The 21,318-nt window shown below is 41.4% G+C and overlaps 1 protein-coding gene across 1 annotated transcript in view; it reads right to left on the bottom strand.

The window, feature by feature from the left end:
• Positions 1-12,006: 12,006 nt before the first annotated feature.
• Positions 12,007-21,318, bottom strand: part of LOC120047101 (phosphatase and actin regulator 4B-like) — a 32,891-nt gene continuing 23,579 nt past the window's right edge. Inside the window, exons 6-13 of the mRNA XM_038992641.1 lie at positions 17,986-18,511; positions 17,442-17,734; positions 16,726-16,951; positions 16,555-16,610; positions 16,051-16,112; positions 15,599-15,736; positions 15,375-15,451; positions 12,007-13,581 (exon numbers count right to left, since the gene is read on the bottom strand). Of these exons, the coding sequence (XP_038848569.1) occupies positions 13,566-13,581; positions 15,375-15,451; positions 15,599-15,736; positions 16,051-16,112; positions 16,555-16,610; positions 16,726-16,951; positions 17,442-17,734; positions 17,986-18,511 (1,394 nt within the window). The 3' untranslated portion in view covers positions 12,007-13,565. The remainder of the gene's footprint in view (positions 13,582-15,374; positions 15,452-15,598; positions 15,737-16,050; positions 16,113-16,554; positions 16,611-16,725; positions 16,952-17,441; positions 17,735-17,985; positions 18,512-21,318) is intronic.

Raw genomic sequence — 21,318 nt, 5'->3', positions numbered from 1 at the left:
TGATTCCCGATGTTGACCCTGAATGGGACTATTTTATGACATTTGTGTCGATTTGTGATAAGCATGCCCCTCTGAGGAAATTTAGAATCAGTGGAAGGGACATAATCTCTGGTTTTCAGATAACTTCGCATAATTAATTAGAAAGATAAATATATATTGGGCTCAAGCGAGACATACAACTGCTCTTGTTGACTAGGCCTCCTTCAGAGCGCTAAGAAAAAAATGCACCAAATGGATCAGGCAGTCCAAATCAAATTACTATTTCAATGCAGTCACAGAGAACCTAAGCAACCCTACCAAGTTCTGGAAGCTAATCAAATCAGTGTCAGTTTCTAACGTATCCTCTGGCCTTCCTGACCATTTAATGATCGATTCAAATTAAGTGAAGGATAAAGCTGATATTGAAGGGTTTTTTAACAAGCACTTCATATCTGCTGGTTCAGTTTTTGATAATGGTGGGGCCCAAGATACAAATGTAAGCTCTGTTACAGTCAACTATGATATAGGCCCTCATGTGAACCATTTGAACTTTGAGCCTGTTTCTTATACTGAGGTCCATAAAGCACCAAAGGCAATAGACACTAAAAAGTCTGCAGGTCCAGACAACCTGGACCCCTACCTCTTAAAGATAGCAGCTGGTATTATTACTGAACCTGTGGCTCACATTTTCAACTTGAGTTTCTTGACCAATATCTATCCTGCATTTGTAAATCAGCTTATGTCCTCCCACTGCTAAAGGGTGGAGATCCCTCAGATGCTAATAACTATCGTCCTATCTCTAAACTCCCTATCCTGGCCAAAGTCTATGAATCCCTAGTGAACTCAGTTAAAAAACTTCTTAATTGAAAAAAACATACTAAGCGGGTTCAGTCTGGCTTTAGATCGGGGCACAGCACCACAACTGCAGCTATGGCCGTGGCAAACGACATCATTAATGCACTTGATAAAAAGCAACATTGTGCTGCTCTGTTCGTGGATTTATCAAAGGCCTCTGATTCAGCTGACCATGAAATGTTGCTAACTAGACTCAGAAACATTGGTCTCAGTAAATTGGTTTAGGAACGATCTTTCTGACAGAACACAATGTGTAAATACTGACAATTGTAGCTTTCTTGAGATTAATAGAGGTGTGCCCCAGGGTTCCATTTTAGCTCCTCTGTTGTTTTCAATTTTTATTAATGATTTGGGAAATGGGATGCAACCAGAAAAGTTACATCTATATGCAGATGATACAATTATATACTCATGTGCTCCTTCGCTGGTTCAGGCTGTTGAAGAGCTCCAGACTGCTTTTCAGTCACTTCAGGCCTCCCTTTACAGTCTCAAACTGGTCTTGAATGTACAAAAAACTAAATTCATGACCTTTACCAGAGCTAGAACTCTGCCAGAGAATGTTTGCATTGTCACATCTGGTGGCTTATCCATTGAAAAAGTGTCATCCTACAAATACCTAGGTATTTGTTTGGATGACAAGTTGTCCTTAAATAACTTTTCATGTTCAAAATTGTGCACTCTCCTCAAACAATAGCATGGTATTCTTTCACTGTAATAGTTACAGTAAATTGGACAGTGCAGTTAGATTAACAAGAATTTAAGCTTTCTGCCAATATCAGATATGTCTATGTCCTGGGAAATTTTCTTGTTTCTTACAACCTCATGCTAATCGCATTAGCCTACGTTAGCTCAACCATCCCGTGGAAGGGACACCGATCCCGAAGAAGATTTATTAAAGTTCCTGTCGGTAATCTTGTGACAAAGCTTAAATTGAAATTGGGTTTTTATTTTCGTAATAAGGCTTGCTTCCCGGTTATGGCTAGAAAGAAGCTTGTTCAGGCCACTTTTCTCTCTGTAACTGATTATGGTGACTTGTTGTATATGCACGCAACCTCCTCCATCTTACAGAGACTGGACTCTGTTTATCATGCATCCTTGCGCTTTATTACAAATGCCAAGTCACTCACCCACCATTACACCTTGTACCAAATGGTAGATTGGACCTCACTTTATATGCGCAGAAAGATACAAATGTATGTGTGCATCTACAAAGCCCTTTTGGGTAAACTCCCTCTTTACCTCTGTAGTCTGATCTCCTTCACCACCAGCAGTTACCATACCCGGTCTGCTAGGTGGTTGCTACTTAAAGTCCCCAGAACATTCACAGTATTAGGCAAGACTGCCTTCTCTTCTTGTGAACCAAACGCGTGGAATAATCTACAATCCATGCCTCATCTAGATATGTTAGTGCCACTGAACAAATTTAAAATATTGATGGGAGACTCTGTTACAGAGGAGTGTAAATGCTTTTTTTTTTAGGCTGGATCATGTTGTTGTACTGTATGTTTTAATTATGTAATGTATTGATTGTTCATGCCTTCTTGGCCAGGTCTCCCTTGAAAAAGAGACTCTGGGTCTCAATGGGCTTTTCTTGGTTAAATAAAGTTTTTTGTTTGTTTTTTTAATAACTGTTTTGTACAGATAATAATCAATCAAATGCATTTATAAAGCCCTTTTTTGCATAAGCCAATGTCACAAAGTGTTATACAGAAACCCAGCCCAAGTTACAAATGCTGGTAAAAACACATATTTTTTTCAGAAAAGTAGTGCACTGGGCCTTTACTAGTCCTGTATTCAGTGGCGATTTTTAACATGTAAATCATGGTGGGGCAAAAAAAATTAAATAATGTGTGATGCATGCCAGCAAAGCCACTTCACAACACTAAACAATACATTAATTGCACTATAAAGGCATCAAACGGTGCCCACAAACTGTTAGGGTCTACATAAAGATGTCGCAAGAGAGAGCTTTCTTTTTAGCACCATGGAGTGAATCCCTACCACCGCTACACCTGGCAGAGCCTTGTCTGGCAGCGAAACAGTTCATTCAGCCTCATTTACTGCCTTTAAAAAAACCATAGCTGATATGGCTGACTTGCTTAAACAAATGTGGTTTCTACTGACAATTGAGATGTACAAACTATGGCATAAGGGAACGACAAGCGGATAAGAGGCAATCCGTAATTTTGATTAAGAAATTAATGAGCGAGCTAGGAAGGACGTAATTGTCACGACTTCCGCCGAAGTTGGTGCCTCTCCTTGTTCGGGTGGCGTTCGGCGGTCGTCGTCACCGGCTTTCTAGCTGCCACCGATCTACGTTTCTTTTTCTATTTGTTTTGTCTTGATTGTACACACCTGGTTCCCATTACGTTATAATTATTTTCCCTATTTAACCCTCTGGTTCCCAATATGTTTTGTGCGTGTTTGTTCCTTGTTGAGTGTTATTAGACTGCTGTGTTATGGTGTGTTTTCCCTGCGTGGAATTTTATGGTTGTTTCTTTTCGAGTAAAGTACGTTATTTTACTCAGTTCTGTGTCATGCGCCTGACTCCGTCCTCAACGCTGCACACTGACACTTGACAGTAATCAATATAACTATTTGTTCAGGACTTTTGAAATGCAGTGACAGAATTCAGAACATGGGCCGTTCTTACAGTATTCTCCCTGTACACCAAGTCAGAACCGTAGGATAAATAAATAGGGCAAATAAGCAAACAATGAAAGCTCTTACAATATTCAATGATTACATTTCTCCAAAACAGGCTATAGGCTACATGAGCACCACCAAGTCAGAACAGTAAGCTAAGTTATGAGGGGAAAGGGACCAAATTATTAGGGTGAGGCACATGGGCAACTAACAGCTTACTACACAACATACACTTAGTATTACTTTCTTAGCTACAGTATACATATCTCCCTGGCGTATTACATAATTTATGCATACAATACATTTTTGAACTCACCTTGTTGTGAAGTGCTCACTTGAACAGGAAAGTGGCGCAGTGGTCCTTGTTGGCAAATTTTGTCAAACTTTCATCAAAGTCTGGCATTCTCTGGATTTATGGTGCTTTCAAGAAAACTGGCAACTCTGGAAAAAAAACAAGGTTGAATCATGACGTCAGTTATCTTCAGGTCAGAGTCCCAGAAAGAGGCCCGAGTTCCCTACTTCGAATTCCCAGTTAGAGATTGAATTTTAAAGCTCTCCCCATAGATTTTGCAGTGAGGTAGTGTCCCCATGAGTGACACAACACTGAGCCAATCACGGCGCAACTAAACATTACCAACCCCTACGCTCCGTATTTTCCGCTGGCTACCCCACCACCACAGAAAGCACTGAGCTGGGCTGAAACACCTGCATTTTGGAGCTGCCTTACTCAAGAAATCAAAAAAGAGACCATGTTTGTATGCGGCTTTATTAACTACATTTAAAAAAAAAAATTTTTTACATTGTTTGCAAACTAATATGTGACACGTATTAATGCCAAAATAACATACAAAATAATAAATATATATATATATATATATACAGAATAAATTATTATATATATTTTTTGTTGCTAAACAGTTGAACTGAATGATGGGTCGCCACTGCCTGTATTAGCAGACCAATATAGAAGTCTTCAGCCTCGGCAAAACATCTTTCTTTTCTGGATGCAAATAGGGGAAACTTGATGAATGATCAGATAAATGATACAGTAGTCAAAGCTTTTCTTTAAGGTTATTTACAGAAAAATACATGCAAGTCCTAGATGCTTTGCTAGCAATAGACAACCAGAAATCCACAGGAGCCGATAAATTGGACCCTGGTCTGCTTAAGTGTGCTGCACCCATCATTGTTCGCTCAAAAACCCATATTTGTTATTCAACATTGTTATCATGAAATATTCCAAAAGTATGGAAATCAGCTCGTGCTGCCTCTTCATAAGGGCGGGGATAGTAGTGATCTTAACAAGTGACATCAATAAGGGATCATCGCTTTCAGCTGGCTTCACCTGGTCAGTCAATGTCATGGAAAGAGCAGGTGTTCCTTATGACTTGTATACTCAGTGTATATAGAACCTTGCTTAGTAAAGGGTTCTTTAATCTCATCCAAAGAATCAAAAGGTTCTATATAGAACCCCAAAGAACCCATTTTCCTAAGAGTAGACACGTTTCATCTAGTAGAATCAAAGAGGAAGAGGCGAAGCGAGAGGTTTTACTGCCCAAAATCTATCCACAAAAATAAGCCAACAAAGTGAGGAATTTTTGTATGGAAGTTAGTAACCATGTTTAGATCCACAGTTTTTATGCGAATAAAAAGTCATACTGTATTTTCAAAAAATCACGACGTGATTTTATATAAAACGTCAACAGCTAATTCTTTCATTCGACATGGTGGGATATTTTTGTGTCAGTTAAATGTATTATGAGAGAATTGTTAGTGGAAATGCTTTTATGCACAAATATTGATATAATAACTATTAAAGTAAACTTGGAGTCATGTGATGCAATGTGTGGTCCTCCCACTATGACTTGTCGGGAGAGCGTGCAATTTATTAGACTACAGATTAAATAAATTATGAACTTCACATGGTGATGAAAGGGCAAGGTAATGAGCTTGATGCTCCTTTCCAATAATTATCGAGGGTCTTATTCTGTTGACATGATGATCGATGCTTAACTGCTGTTTGACAAATGCAAATATGAATTGCTTTTAGCCATAATAATCTCATCATGTAGACTAGCCTAACCCCACAGCCTACTCTCACTGTGTCTGTTATTGACTAGAACTCACATGCCAAGACCAGAGTAGGCACGTTTGCTATTTAAAACCTGTTGAGGACAGAGGGCACTGTTTTCACTTTGGGGGAAAATCGTGCCCAATTTAAACGGCCTCGTACTCAATTCTTGCTCGTACAATATGCATATTATTATTACTATTGGATAGAAAACACTCTCTAGTTTCTAAAACCGTTTGAATTATATCTGTGAGTAAAACAGAACTCATTTTGCAGCAAACTTCCTGACAGGAAGTGGAAAATCTGAAATCGATGCTCTGTTCTAGGGCCTGCCTATAAATGGCCTTCATATATATCAGTATACATGCACTTCATACACCTTCCACTAGATGTCGACAGGCAGTGAGAGAAGAAATGGAGTGTATAACTTGATCTGGGGTCGAATAAAAGCTCTCGGCATGACGTGTCACCAGTTTTCTGTTTTCTGGAGAGCGCGTGAAGGGACCTGGTTTTGCCTTCTGAAAAGCTGCCGTTATAGACGACTAATATCTCCGGCTTTGATTTTATTTGATACATGTGACAATATCATCGTAAAGTATGTTTTTTCAATATAGTTTTATTAGATTATTGAAATTTATTTGGGACGTTAGGCGTGTTGCGTTGTGTGCCTTTGTTCAGGAAGGAGAGCTTCGCGCTACTTTGCTAGCTTTCCGTGCTAATTGACTGGAGAAGAGGACATTCTAAAACCAAACAACGATTGTTCTGGACAAAGGACCCCTTGTACAACATTCTGATGAAAGATCATCAAAAGTAGGACCCATTTTATGATGCTATTTCATATATCTGTCGAACATGTGAAATAGTCGTTTGCGCCCAGATTTTGGGTACTCTCTCGCTATAACTAAGCTGGATGTCGTAATGAAGTTATTTTTAGAATTCTAACACGGCGATTGCATTAAGAACTAGTGTATCTATCATTTCCTATACAACATGTATTTTCTAGTAACGTTTATGAATAGTTATTTGGTCAGAATAGTTGAGTGTCATAAAAATATCCGCACATTCTGGGAAAAAGATGCTACGTTAGCACAATGTATAACCACTGATTTCAGCTCTAAATATGCACATTTTCGAACAAAACATAAGTGTATGTATAACCTGATGTTATAGGACTGTCATCTGATGAAGGTTTATGAAGGTTAGTGAAAATTAATATCTTTTGCTGGTTTATTCCCTATCGCTAACGTGCCTATTGCTATCGCTAACGTGCCTTGATGAATGAATGCGGTAGTGTGGTAGGCTATTGTAGTAAGCTAATATAATGCTATATTGTGTTTTTGCTGTAAAACACTTGGCTGGATTCACAAGATGTTTGTCTTTAATTTGCTGTACACCATCGATTTTTCAGAAATGTTTTATGATGAGTATTTAGGTATTTGACGTTGGTGTCTGTAATTACTCTGGCTGCTTCGGTTCTATTTCTGACGGTAGCTGTGATGGTAGCTGCAATGTAAAACTGATTTATACCTCAAATATGCACATTTTTCGAACAAAACATAGATTTATTGTATAATGCAACAGTTTTTGTGATCTGTAGAGTGGAAATTGCACTGGAAACACATTGAACTTTAGAGTTTTTTTCCGTACATGAAAACTGAAGCAAATTCTTTTGGGGTGTGCACTATGTCATTTTTATTCACACCAAGTCCGTTAGGACACACCACTGGTGGGAAAATGCCCATCTTTTCTTTATACAGATTTTAGAACGCATGAAAATCTGCCTCCAATTGGATGGAAACCTAGCTAATGAGATAGTGTCGAATTTGGTCAACAAAATGTTTTATTGATAATTTGCATCTAAGGCTTATTCGATTGAATACAAGTTTCGTAATGGTCAGGTTGTTACGAATGCACTGATATAAGTGGACGCATTTGGCATTTCAGCAAAGTTGTCAGAGATGGATGAAGGACTCATTATGGATATACATTGCCATTAATGGGCTTCCACCATTTTAATGTAGTCAACTGGGTGGGTTTTCGCCAGGTAGCCCAGCGGTTAAGAGCGTTGGGCCAGTAACCGAAAGGTCACTGGTTTGAATCACAGAGCCGGCAAGGTGGAAAAATCTGCCATTCTGCCCTTGAGCAAATCAGTTAACCCCCAACAACAACTGCTCCCCTGGCGCCGATGACGTCGATTAAGGCAGCCACCCACACCTCTCTGATTCAGAGGGGTTGGGTTAAATGCGGAAGACACATTTCAGTTGAATACATTCAGTTGTGCAACTGACTTGGTATCCCCTTTCCCTTTCCTATGAATTGGGCGCATCAGCCAATGAAGAAGAAAAATGTACTACTTTAAAATGGAGATGGCATGGGCTGCGCCATTGTGGCTGTCACAGACGCTATGATGGCATGGATTGTGTTGGTTAATTTCTTTACTATCAAATGAGGAGAAGCAAACTTATCACACAAGTCAGAGTAATACTTAAACTAAATCTTTATTCACTTATTAATAAAGGAGCAGGTCAATACAACACACACATATTAAGTGAATCGATTGAGTGCTCTACGATAATGATGGCTGGTCGACGAATCACCCTCAGATGATTTGTTGAGAGCCCCGAGACAAAGGTACACAGGTCTTATATAGGCAAGATACTCCCCCTTCAGTCTACATGACGAACAACAGATGTATGGAATGGGTCACAAGGTTAAGATTTTCATGAAAGTTACTTATAATTCCCAGCAGACAGTATCTGCTGTAAAAACTGTTCTCATTGTGTAGAAACCAGGGTCTGGCCCCAAGCCATCTCTCCCTGGTACCTTATAGAACAGAAACATTAACTCATGGTCTGGAATGCGGTATCACCCAAAGATATCGTAAATTTGCTGTCAGTGTTAAATCTCTCAGAGGCCCTCTTTCAGTTCACACAGACACAATAGAGTTATAAGTGCATAAAACAACCATTTGATGCAATTACAGTATTATAACATCATGTTGCAAATTTGCTCTCACAAGATACAAAGATGAGTCCTCTATCTATCTCTATGGTCTGTTGTTCACATGCGTATCTGCCCTCTCATTGGCTAGAATGGTTCCACCTGATCTCGCCTCCACCTGTCTGTCTTCCATGTCTGAGAACATGTATTTCCATTGTTAGAGCAGTCAGTCGAATATCTTGTCAATATAATAGACAACCTTTGTAAGAATTCAGTGCACACTATTGAGGAAGAGAATGGTATTTCAAGACCCACCTGTGTCTGACAACAGCTGATAATCAGCTGAGGGGATGCACTGTCAATAGTATCCAGCTGCAGCAGCCTGTGACTAAAACTAGCCTGTCACTAAAACCAATACTATTGCCATCTACTGACCATGGTTAATCCCTACAACAAACATGTGAACTCCTTTTCTTTCCTCTAACCCTTTCCTCCATTCATAGTTTCCTTTCCTTCTTCCTTTCCTCTCTACTGGCCGTGGTTTATTTTGTTATTTTATTTAACCTTTATTTTGACAGGGAAGATATATTGAGACCCTACAGTAGGTCTCTTTTCCAAATGTACCCTGTATAATACATTATAAAAATACACGTTATACACTCATACATACATACATACATACAGTTGAAGTCAGAAGTTTACATACTCTTAGGTTGGAGTCATTAAAACTCGTTTTTCAACCACTCCACACATTTTTTGTTAACAAACTATAGTTTTGGCAAGTCAGTTAGGACATCTACTGTGTGCATGACACAAGTAATTTTTCCAACAATTGTTTACAGAAAGATTATTTCACTGTATCACAATTCCAGTGGGTCAGAAGTTTACATACACTAAGTTGACTGTGCCTCTAAACAGCTTGGAAAATTCCAGAAAATGATGTCATGGCGTTAGAAGCTTCTGATAGGCTAATTGACATCATTTGAGTCAATCGGATGTGTACCTGTGGATGTATTTCAAGGCCTACCTTCAAACTCAATGCCTCTTTGCTTGACATCATGGGAAATCAAAAGAAATCAGTCAAGACCTCAGGAAAAAAATTGTAGACCTTCACAAGTCTAGTTCATCCTTGGGAGCAATTTCCAAATGCCTGAAGGTACCACGTTAATCTGTACAAACAATAGTACGCAAGTATAAACACCATGGGACCACGCAGCTGTTATACCGCTACAGTAAAACTAGTCCTATATCGACATAACCTGAAAGGCTGCTCAGCAAGGAAGAAGCCACTGCTCCAAAACCATCATAAAAAAAGCCAGACTACAGTTTGCAACTGCACATGGGGACAAAGATCGTACTTTTGGGAGAAATGTCCTCTGGTCTGATGAAACAAAAATAGAACTGTTTGGCCATAATGACCATCATTTTGTTTGGAGGAAAAAGGGGGATGCTAGCAAGCCGAAGAACACCATCCCAACCGTGAAGCATGGGGGTGGCAACATGTTGTGGGGGTGCTTTGCTGCAGGAGGGACTGGTGCACTTCACAAAATAGATGGCATCATAAGGCAGGAAAACTATGTGGATATATTGAAGCAACATCTCAAGACATCAGTCAGGAAGTTAAAGCTTGGTCGTAATTGGGTCTTCCAAATGGACAATGACCCCAAGCATACTTCCAAAGTTGTGGCAAAATGGCTTAAGGACAACAAAGTCAAGGTATTGGAGTGACCATCACGAAGCCCTGACCTCAATCCCATAGAAAATTTGTGGGCAGAACTGTAAAAGCGTGTGCGAGCAAGGAGGCCTACAAACCTGACTCCGTTACACCAACTCTGTCAGGAGGAATGAGCCAAAATTCACCCATCTTATTGTGGGAAACTTGTGGAAGGCTACTCGAAACATTTGACCCAAGTTAAACAATTTAAAGGCAATGCTACCAAATACTAATTGAGTGTATGTAAACTTCTGACCCACTGGGAATGTGATGAAAGAAATAAAAGCTGAAATAAATAATTCTCTATTATTCTGACATTTCACATTCTTAAAATAAAGTGGTGATCCTAACCGACCTAAGACAGGGAATTTTTACTAGGATTAAATGTCAGGAATTGTGAAACTGAGTTTAAATGTATTTGGCTAAGGTGTATGTAAACTTCCGACTTCAACTGTATACCCTCCACCACACTACTGCATAACATCGAGTTCACATCTAGTCAGAACTAGGAGACTGATATTTTTGACTTGCAAACTGGTTGTAGTTAATCACGTGCCGTGTTCAACAAATTATCCCCCCCAACGATAACATTGACTTAAACGATAACATTGACTTACATCGTTGTGCAACATCATGGGTAAACTCTGGCTATCGTCTTTCATCTCGAAAAAGTGGATTTTTACTGTTGTGGGCGTTTAAAGGCCCAGCTTGTCAAAATTTTATCAGCTGATGAAACAAACACTAGAGTGAAAAAACATGTTCAGTGTCATTTCCTGATAGTTGCTATCTACACAGGACCTTCTAATCAGCAGGTTTGCATGAGTGGGAGATTCAGCTTTCGATGGTGACATCACCATGCAGTAAATTGGTTAATAGACCAATAACAAAGAGAGTTCCAAACCTCTGCCAATAAGAGCTAGTTTTCAGTTTTCCCCTCCTTACCCAGATAATAGCTAGATTTCCATGAAATTGGAGACACATTTTCATGTGAATATCTAAAATACGCATCATGAAAATATGCACATTTTCCCAACAGAGGTGTTTCCACCAAGCTGACCTGCTGCAAATTTTGGCAGCATTTATAAAATTGTTCCAAAACTTCCTGTTTCCATCACACGTTGTGATTTTTTTTATACGGTATGACTTACTCGCATAAAAACTGGATGGAAACGTGATTAGTCCTTGCAAAAATGTTCTTGCTTGAGAAATATTGTTTTGCTAGAAAGTAATTTTTTTAAACTATTTTAATGGAAATATACTACAGTAAGGTACTAGTTACCCAGAAATTATTATTATTATTTTTAAATATTAACTAGTCCAGATCAACTTGTAGGTTCTTGTGATTCAGCTATATGCCTGAATCCCAGGTGAATTAGATATTGTCCCATTCATTTGGAATTACAGGATTTAGCTGGATCTTCACTATTGAAGATGGGAGGTGGGACGGGGACGCTATCTAAATTAGGCAATTCATTCTGGAGTGAACAATCCCTTTACCCTGCACGCATATATTTATTCACATAAGTGAGCTATTAATGCTGCATTCAAGTGCTAGTCGGAAGTAGGAAACTCAAAGATGTTAGACTTGCTAATTGTTTGAACGCGGCACGTGTAACTGCAAACAGTTAGCAAGTGGAATTTTTTTAGTTTCCTTGTTCCGACTAGCACGTGAACGCGGCATAAGTCCAACAACAAGACTCAAAGAGTGATTTAAGGTTTTTAATTATAGGTGACTATTTACAGGCAGTTACTAAAATTCCAAATTTCGTAAAAAAACGAAGTAAAACCGAACACTTAAAGATTCCCATTGTTGCAGTGTTTAATCATACAGTAATATTTTGTGCTTAGAAAAATAGCAACCTATAATACTATTATAGTTAACATTTATTTTCAAATAATAAGGAAGAACAATATATACACAACAGTAACCTAAATGCATCTGTACATTAAAGGACTCTGTAATCTACTGGCCAGAATACAACGCATGTAACATTTCTCCAGATAAAAAAGTATTTTCCTGCCGAAATGATTCCCTGTCAACCGTAAAATCCACTAATTGTGTTTTTTTCATCAAATCCTGATCTACGCTAACTGCACTTTGATACATTCTGTAAAGATTTATAACATTTTAACTTTTGTTTTATTTAAGATGCCATCATCATAATCTTAGCATTTCAAAACAGCTATTATTTGCAGCATTGCATGGTTTGACCTATGTAGAGAAGTACAAAAAACACAAATAAAAAAGCGTAAATTAAAAAAAGTGTTGATTCAATAATTGCACTGTGTGTTGTTGGCTCATGCAGCGAAATGAAGAAATCTGTGATATGAAAAAACAGCATTCTACTGTCAGCATGGGGATCAGTCTGGCAAAAAAAATTACGAAACAAATAAAAAAAAGAATAGCACACCAACTACCTCCTCATTGTGTTCTTTCCTATGACTAGTTAAAGCTCAAATGCTCACCCCACGTCACAGCCAAATATAAATACAGGCAAGGCAGGGTAGCTGTTAAGAACGTTGGGCCAGTAACCAATAGTTCGCTGGTTCGAATCCCCAAGCGGACTAGGTGAAAAATCTGCCGGTGTGCCCTTGAGCAAGGCACTTAACCCTAAGTGCTCCTGTAAGTCGCTCTGGATGAGCGTCTGCTAAATGATTCAAATGTAAAAATGCACACTATAAAACAGGTTCAAATAAAAGCAGTAATTTCTGATGTGATCAAAATATTATGCATTACAGTTGTCATTATTAGAACTCTCAAGTTTCAGTCTAAGAAATAACAGAAATCTATACACAAGTACACAAAAATCCCAGAGCTTTTCCAGTTTTGGGAATGGCAAATCCCACAGTCGTCTTCCTCCTTATTCTCTTTCTGCAGCTTCGTCTCTAACATTTATTATTAATGTGTTTATTATTGTAGCTGTCATTATTATGACTATTATTACTGTAATGTTATTACATTTACATCTCTGCAACATGGGTTAACTGTGCCATACAGAGTAAAACCAGAAAAAAGGCAACATCGAAAGAGGTGGCAAAAGGTCGTTGTCAGTGGAACCCTGAAGGATAACACACATCTGCAGAGTGGCTCCTAGTCAGCCCTCTCGGTCAAGCCCCTCTGCCACCTCTTCACTTTGTTGGCACTTGGTACCCCCTACTGTCCGATAGAAATACTGCATCTGGTCCTCAGTCCCCCTGTTTTCCGTTCAGTCAATTCCAGGGCCTTCCTTGATGATCTGTACAGTACATTCAGCAACATAAAAGGGAAGTCTGTTTAGGGAGCACCAAGACCCCGCGACTCCTCTCCAGAGACTCTGCCGGCCACTGGTTAAGTAAGTGCTTTCCAGCATGGGGTGGATGCTAAGGCCGGTGGAACCTAAAGAAAAGAACATCAATGATAATTTGATCAATCACAACAACTCAACATATCAAAAAGGTATTTTCCAAGGCTGTAAGAGCAGCCAATTAAAGGGATCGAAACAAATGTCTTGGTATGTTAATGCAAGATCTATATTATGTAATTGTGTATATACAGTGGGGCAAAAAAGTATTTAGTCAGCCACCAATTGTGCAAGTTCTCCCACTTAAAAAGATGAGAGAGGCCTGTAATGTTCATCATAGGTACACTTCAACTATGACAGACAAAATGAGAAAAAAAAAATCCAGATAATCACATTGTAGGATTTTTAATGAATTTATTTGCAAATTATGGTGGAAAATAAGTATTTGGTCAATAACAAAAGTTTATCTCAATACTTTGTTATATACCCTGTGTTGGCAATGACAGAGGTCAAACGTTTTCTGTAAGTCTTCACAAGGTTTTCACACACTGTTGCTGGTATTTTGGCCCATTCCTCCATGCAGATCTCCTCTAGAGCAGTGATGTTTTGGGGCTGTTGCTGGGCAACACGGACTTTCAACTCCCTCCAAAGATTTTCTATGGGGTTGAGATCTGGAGACTGGCTAGGCCACTCCAGGACCTTGAAATGCTTCTTACGAAGCCACTCCTTCGTTGCCCGGGCGGTGTGTTTGGGATCATTGTCATGCTGAAAGACCCAGCCACGTTTCATCTTCAATGCCCTTGCTGATGGAAGGAGGTTTTCACTCAAAATCTCACGATACATGGCCCCATTCATTCTGTCCTTTACACGGATCAGTCGTCCTGGTCCCTTTGCAGAAAAACAGCCCCAAAGCATGATGTTTCCATCCCCATGCTTCACAGTAGGTATGGTGTTCTTTGGATGCAACTCAGCATTCTTTGTCCTCCAAACACGACGAGTTGAGTTTTTACCAAAAAGTTATATTTTGGTTTCATCTGACCATATGACATTCTCCCAATCTTCTTCTGGATCATCCAAATGCTCTCTAGCAAACTTCAGACGGGCCTGGACATGTACTGGCTTAAGCAGGGGGACACGTCTGGCACTGCAGGATTTGAGTCCCTGGCCGCGTAGTGTGTTACTGATGGTAGGCTTTGTTACTTTGGTCCCAGCTCTCTGCAGGTCATTCACTAGGTCCCCCCGTGTGGTTCTGGGATTTTTGCTCACCGTTCTTGTGATCATTTTGACCCCACGGGGTGAGATCTTGCGTGGAGCCCCAGATCGAGGGAGATTATCAGTGGTCTTGTATGTCTTCCATTTCCTAATAATTGCTCCCACAGTTGATTTCTTCAAACCAAGCTGCTTACCTATTGCAGATTCAGTCTTCCCAGCCTGGTGCAGGTCTACAATTTTGTTTCTGGTGTCTTTTGACAGCTCTTTGGTCTTGGCCATAGTGGAGTTTGGAGTGTGACTGTTTGAGGTTGTGGACAGGTGTCTTTTATACTGATAACAAGTTCAAACAGGTGCCATTAATACAGGTAACGAGTGGAGGACAGAGGAGCCTCTTAAAGAAGAAGTTACAGGTCTGTGAGAGCCAGAAATCTTGCTTGTTTGTAGGTGACCAAATACTTATTTTCCACCATAATTTGCAAATAAATTCATCAAAAATCCTACAATGTGATTTTCTGGATTTTTTCCCTCATTTTGTATGTCACTTTGAAGTGTACCTATGATGAAAATTACAGGCCTCTCTCATCTTTTTAAGTGGGAGAACTTGCACAATTGGTGGCTGACTAAATACTTTTTTGCCCCACTGTAACTTCATGTTGTCCATAGGCTGAGGAAGTACCTTGTATAGATCCTACTGTCTTCATGAACCTCCATTTCAGAGCTCTTAAAGTCATTGAGCTCCTTCCGAATGGCAGCCTGGACGAAGGTGGGAAAGTTAATACAGTTAAGACTTGCATAAGAGAGCATCTAACTGCTAAAGTAAAGACTGAAATATATACTTCCATTACTGGGCAATAAGATATACTGGTGTCAATAAGTAAGTGCATTGACAGCTGATTGTACCTTGTCGGCGGGTGTTAGCTTGGTCCAGGGCTTGTCCGCTCGCCGATCGTAATCATTGGCTGTGGTGACCTCCACATACTCGTGGAAGCGCAGGATCTTTCTGGCCTGTAGCTCAGCAACCGTGGGCCTCTGACTCAGCTAGAGGAGGAGTTAAATGAAGAGTTTAAAGGGATGACGCCCTTTATCTATTTCCCCAGAGTCAGATGAATTTGTGTTCTGTATGAAAGAAGTTAGAGGTAGTTTTGAAAGCCAAAATGGTATCCACAAGTTCATCTTTATCTGGGGAAGTAGATAAAGGGCCTCATTGCCAGTCTCCCTTGAAGAAGACTACCTTCTCTCAGCTTGTTTTATATCAATTCACTCGTTAATCCTCTGTACGTAAATGTTCTGTTAAATGAGAGAAATATATTATTACAGGTAACAGTAGTGCGTGTGTGTGTCACTGGTCTTACCTTCCTGGTGAGTCTACGTTTGATCTCTCGGACCTCCGCCTGCCTGTCTACCTGGTTCTTGGCTGGAAAGGAGAGAGTCAAGCCAATGTTTAGAACCCTGTACAGACATGAACCAAATTGTGCAATTGCTGTCTATTTCACAAAAATAGGATTTTACAATGGGATTTAATAAAGGTACTAGGTACAAATACACAAGTACACCGACTGAGATAAAAAAAATCTAATCCACGTTGATAAGAAGTGGCCTCATGCTCTTGGAATGTGGCCTCATTTATATAAATAACAAGAATCCTTACTGAGAGAGAAATACCAGTGGGGATTGAGCTGTGATTAGGTGAAAACCTAGGCCCCATTCTAATTCCATAAAAGTGCATTATTCCTTCCTCCCTTCCTTTAAGTTCTCTGATTAGACATGATCGGACGGGTGAAGGCAAGCGCTCCATGCCTCCACCACAAAGTTTTCACCGGTCAGAAAAAATGTGATGGGGAGTAGGAAAGACTTACGTTGAAGGATGTTTCTCTGCTCCAGCTCCTCTGCACTGGGTCTCTGGCTGAGACGCCTAGAGGATAGAAGTTCACATCAACCTTGTGTTAGATTTGGTGTGTGTATATGTGGAGAGAAGAGGAAAGAGCGAGAAGAAAACGATAGTGAGACTGTGTGGCTTTATCTATTACCTTGTGAGTGCAGAGCCTATTTGTGTGCGTATGGCCTCCCATTGCTCCCTGCTCTGCCATGTCAGCCCTGTTGACCCTTGGTGTGTGTGACCTGGTGTGTGTCCCGGAGTGCGTCGTTCGGTGTGACAGCTGGACTTGTCCTCTCGAGCATGTTTCTCTGGGGCGTGTCGGTTACTCAGTTTCAAAGCTAACGTGTCTTTCCTTCTGACCCTGCTGGCCAAAGCACCTGAACAAGAACCACAGAGAGATGTAGTCAGGTATACAAAGATATACAATACCAGTCCAAAGTTTGAACACACCTACTCATGCATAATCAGTGCTCTAACTCCCCCTTGCGCTGGTCTGGAGCAATGAAGTAGTGACGCAGGGTACCGTACTAAACCACAAATTACCTCTAAATCCGGCAGCATAATCGCAAAACATTTAGTGGAGCAACCACTGTAGGTGTGTCCAAACTTTTGACTGGTACTGTGTAGGTATCCTGTGTGTCTCAATTGGTAAGAGTGCAGTGCTAACAATGCCAAATCGGGGGTAAATTTCCACAGGGATTATAGTCACATACAAAAAGTATGCGCTCACTCTACTGTAAGTCACTTCTAATATGCCACCGAGTCTGCTAGGTGGCATATTTATTTTGACAGTATTTTAAAGACGCTGCTGTATCTGAGTATAAATGTTTATCCATAACCCAATTCAAGTGAGACAGAGATACATACTGGGTGGAGGCTCATCTTCCTCATCCTCGTCTGAATTTTCATCTTTATAGAGCACTGGCCCGTCCGAGTCGCTGTCTTCCCTTTGCAGGTCCTGCTCTTCTTCCTCCTCCTCCTCCTCACTGCTGTTGGGCCCCTCGGGGATGACGTTGATGCAGGGCTCTCCCACCATGCACCTCCTGCTTCGTGGCTCCAGCTCTGGCTGGGGAAGCTCCCCATCGTACTCCTCCTCTTCATCATCATCATCATTATCATCATCTTCATCGTCATCCTCCTCAGAGTAGTCATCCTCAGCCCTGATAGAGAGAGGAGGGAAAGAGAGAGAAATGGAGCGATGGAGATCAGATGAGTTTTCAACAGAAATAGGAAAAGCCGCCAGTCACATATTATTGACGGAGCTGATAATAAATAATTGGCATCACAGAAACATTGTGTGGCTAGATTCATTCATAAGTCCTAGACAAGGTCTTGCCAACTTTACACCTAATGTTTGAGGTGTGTGTTTTACTCAAGTCTAGAACATTGATGAAATATCCACAGGACTCACAGTTTCAGAGGCTGGATGCTGACGGCTAGGGGCCGGCCGCGGTCCCCCTGGTACTCGGGCGGCGTCTCAAAGAGCAGGGAGTGGGCTGAACGCTGGGAGCCGTCGGGATGTGGCTGGGCCTGGCCGGGGCTGGACAGGGCCCTCTGGATCATGATGTGCAGGGGGACGGGGGCCGGACGCTGGGGGGGCTCACTGGTGGGGCTGGGGGGGTCAAAGAGCAAGGGCTGGGGGATGGGATGTTGGTAGGAGTGCTGGTGGTGGAGGTAGTGAGCGTGCAGATGCTGGCGGGAGGGAGAAGGGGGGATGTAGTTGGGTAAGGGCGGGGACGGGGGAGGCATCTGGAAGCCGACTGAGTGGTTATGATGGTCCTCAGGAGATAGCAGGGAGGGGGAGGGGGTGGGGACCGACTGGGTGGACGCAGAGGGGTCCTCCGGGTTGCGCTTTGTGACAGGGGTGGTCCTCTTGGGGGGCATCGGTGGGGAGGGCTTAGTTGGCACAAGGCTGGTACCGGCCTGGGTGAGGTTGCCTGTGGGATTGAGAAACACAGTTTATTGAAGGTGTCACACACACTGATAAAAACACATGTTCACTTACTTTATTAACCTAAATCTGGGCTTTCAACTGCGGATCAAGTGAGTGCACATGCTTGTTTACGTCTCCATTTACATGTAAGATCAAGCCCAAGTAACATGGGTGAGTGCACATGAATGGATATACACACCCAGATCACATGACTGAGTCCACATGAATGCATAGATCCACAAACCCAGGTCACATGAGTGCATCCGACAGGGTCTTACATTACAAACGGGTGCATGTGGCCATCAAGGTTACAGTGAGTACACATGCTCTAGAACACACACAGATCATACACAAATTGATTTGGCCAGTATGCATCCATCGCTTCTTAGCATCTCTGAACTGAGAATTATGAAAAAAAACCTGTTCAACCAAGCTGGAATAGACATTTTGCGATTGCATGCAAACCTTTAAATATGTAAGCTTGATGCAGTTGCTGACGGATGTGTCAGCATGAAATAGCATTATAATACAAAGCCATGGACACATACTGCATTGGAGTACAATAGATCACAGCAGCAGACCGATTTAAGCGCCAGACATGAAGCATGCAGTATACTGGATTGGACTATAACATCTGCTTTAAACAGAGTCAAGCCCTTCATCTGCCCTTCTCTCCTTTCTTGCTCCAGAGCAGATGTGTGGATTAGCCTTTATGGGGCAGCCTTGTCTGCGCTGCGCAGCCACAGCTAGCCATCATGGGAGACTCAGTTACTCCCCCATTCACATGCCAGAGGTGGTAGTACACATATGGTGCTCAGACACCCACATACACCCACTTAAACCCACTTACACACACACCTCACTCTCATTTACCCTTACGTGGCATGATCATAAGAGAGCACTCAATCCAGGCCGTTATAGGTTAGTCCAGCAGTGGCATCCAGGTAGCATTTGGCATGAGGCATTTCAAGTCAGGATGATGCAATATGATGACGCAGGTGACCAGAAGGTTGACGTAAACAGGGGGGGCATACAGCCACACACACACAACGCAGGCTCGGGAAGACGTTAGAGAGACAGGGTGGGCACCATTGCTGCGTCGATGCCAGTGAAGAGGGGCATTGGTGGGCATCCTTTGTTTTACCTGACCGCAGGCCTCTGCCGTCCCGCCGACACAGGTAGACAGGGAGGGACAGGTAGACGTCATAGTCGCCCTCGCGTTTCCAGCAGGACCAGTAAAGGGGCAGTTGGGAGTCATTCTGGTTCACACCCCCCTGTAGAGTGGAGGCTGGCGGGGGACGAGAGGTACGACACGCAGGCCTTCAGCTCTCATATAGGCTGGCTGAATGTATACAGTGTGTATAAGGTGACCAGACGTCCCTGATTTACAGGGACAGTCCCCAACTTTAGTGGCCTGTCCCCGGCTAGAGCTGTCCCTGAAAATATCCCCGATTATCCCTCAGAAAGAAAGATGCAACTGTGAAGTTACATTGAGGTTGATATTTCAATAATCAAAATGCTGTATCCAGTCAGATTTGCATGTACAAATTGTCTCTCCCTGTACCAAACTTGTTTGACCATTCATGAGAACGTTTGATCATTGATACAAACATGTAACCACCGCATGAACAACCATGCCCACCAGGGCCCTCATTTATCAATGTTGCGTAGAAAAGCTTCTAAATTTACTCGTACAAATACAAAAAAGTTGGTATTTATCAATCGCTCGTATGCTTGATTTACAGACACCTGTAAGTAGGCCTTGATAAATCAGACACGTTCTAAAACACTCTGCTAGTGCACGTGAAGTCTCATTTACATAAATAACCGCCCTAAATAACAATTTATGGTCACAAACCTTCCCTTCAAATCTGCAAGAAATGTCACTAATTTTTGTCCGCCAACATGGAGAAATCAAAGAAAACAAAGAAAAAAAACATCAGAAATATAACTTTTCATCACCGAAGTGGAAGATATAAGTGTAACAGGAGAAGGGTAGAGTGACTCTTCACTGTCTGCTATTGTCCAGCGCATTGGCAGCATAATTGGAGAGACCTCAGTGTCTGGCATCATTTGTGAAGGTGATACTGAGGACCCTCTCCCAGACCCTGAAGGAATACCAGACACATCAACTGCTGGTAAGTCAAGCTTTATTTTCGCAACCATATTCAGACATGGCCCACATCTAAATATTTTTTCTTGACAATAAATATAACAAAATAAATGTAACAAAATGAATATAACCAAAATTACAAAACATGAAATCTTTACAGACGTGGGTGATTTGCCTGACCCCTCAGCCATCCCCAGGCCTACAAGAAGGGTGTCCTCTTTGGCAAGCGCTTCAGCTGTGCCGCATATTTTGACTGACGCAGTCCTGAAACAACGAGATCAATACATCAATTCTTAGATTCAAACAGCAGATGGAGGATGTATGCAACGGCCTGAGAGACAAATACTGGTGCAATGTAAATATGTTTTCCTTGTCGATTTGATTACAATATTTGGAAGAACAGATACCTAAAACCTTTGTGTGATATTGACTCTTGTCCTCAGTGCCAGAGCTATGGGTGGTGGGAAACACTCCCTGTCAGGCATGGGCTCATCGAGTCTGGGTGGATCATTCAGTGTAATGCCAATTTTGATTGCAATGTTGTGGAGCACACTGCAATCCTTGACAATGTAGCAAACCTAAAAAGGAATTTGCACATTGTATTACATTCACGTAATGGCATTTGAAGGCACATCATTTCAGCGGCAAATCTTGCTAGCGGCAAATCTTCAGCGGCAAATCTTACAGTGTGCCTCCTG

Source organism: Salvelinus namaycush, chromosome 5 (genome assembly GCF_016432855.1).
Source record: "Salvelinus namaycush isolate Seneca chromosome 5, SaNama_1.0, whole genome shotgun sequence".
Lineage (NCBI taxonomy): Eukaryota > Metazoa > Chordata > Actinopteri > Salmoniformes > Salmonidae > Salvelinus > Salvelinus namaycush.
This window is presented reverse-complemented; position numbering and strand designations above follow the sequence as displayed.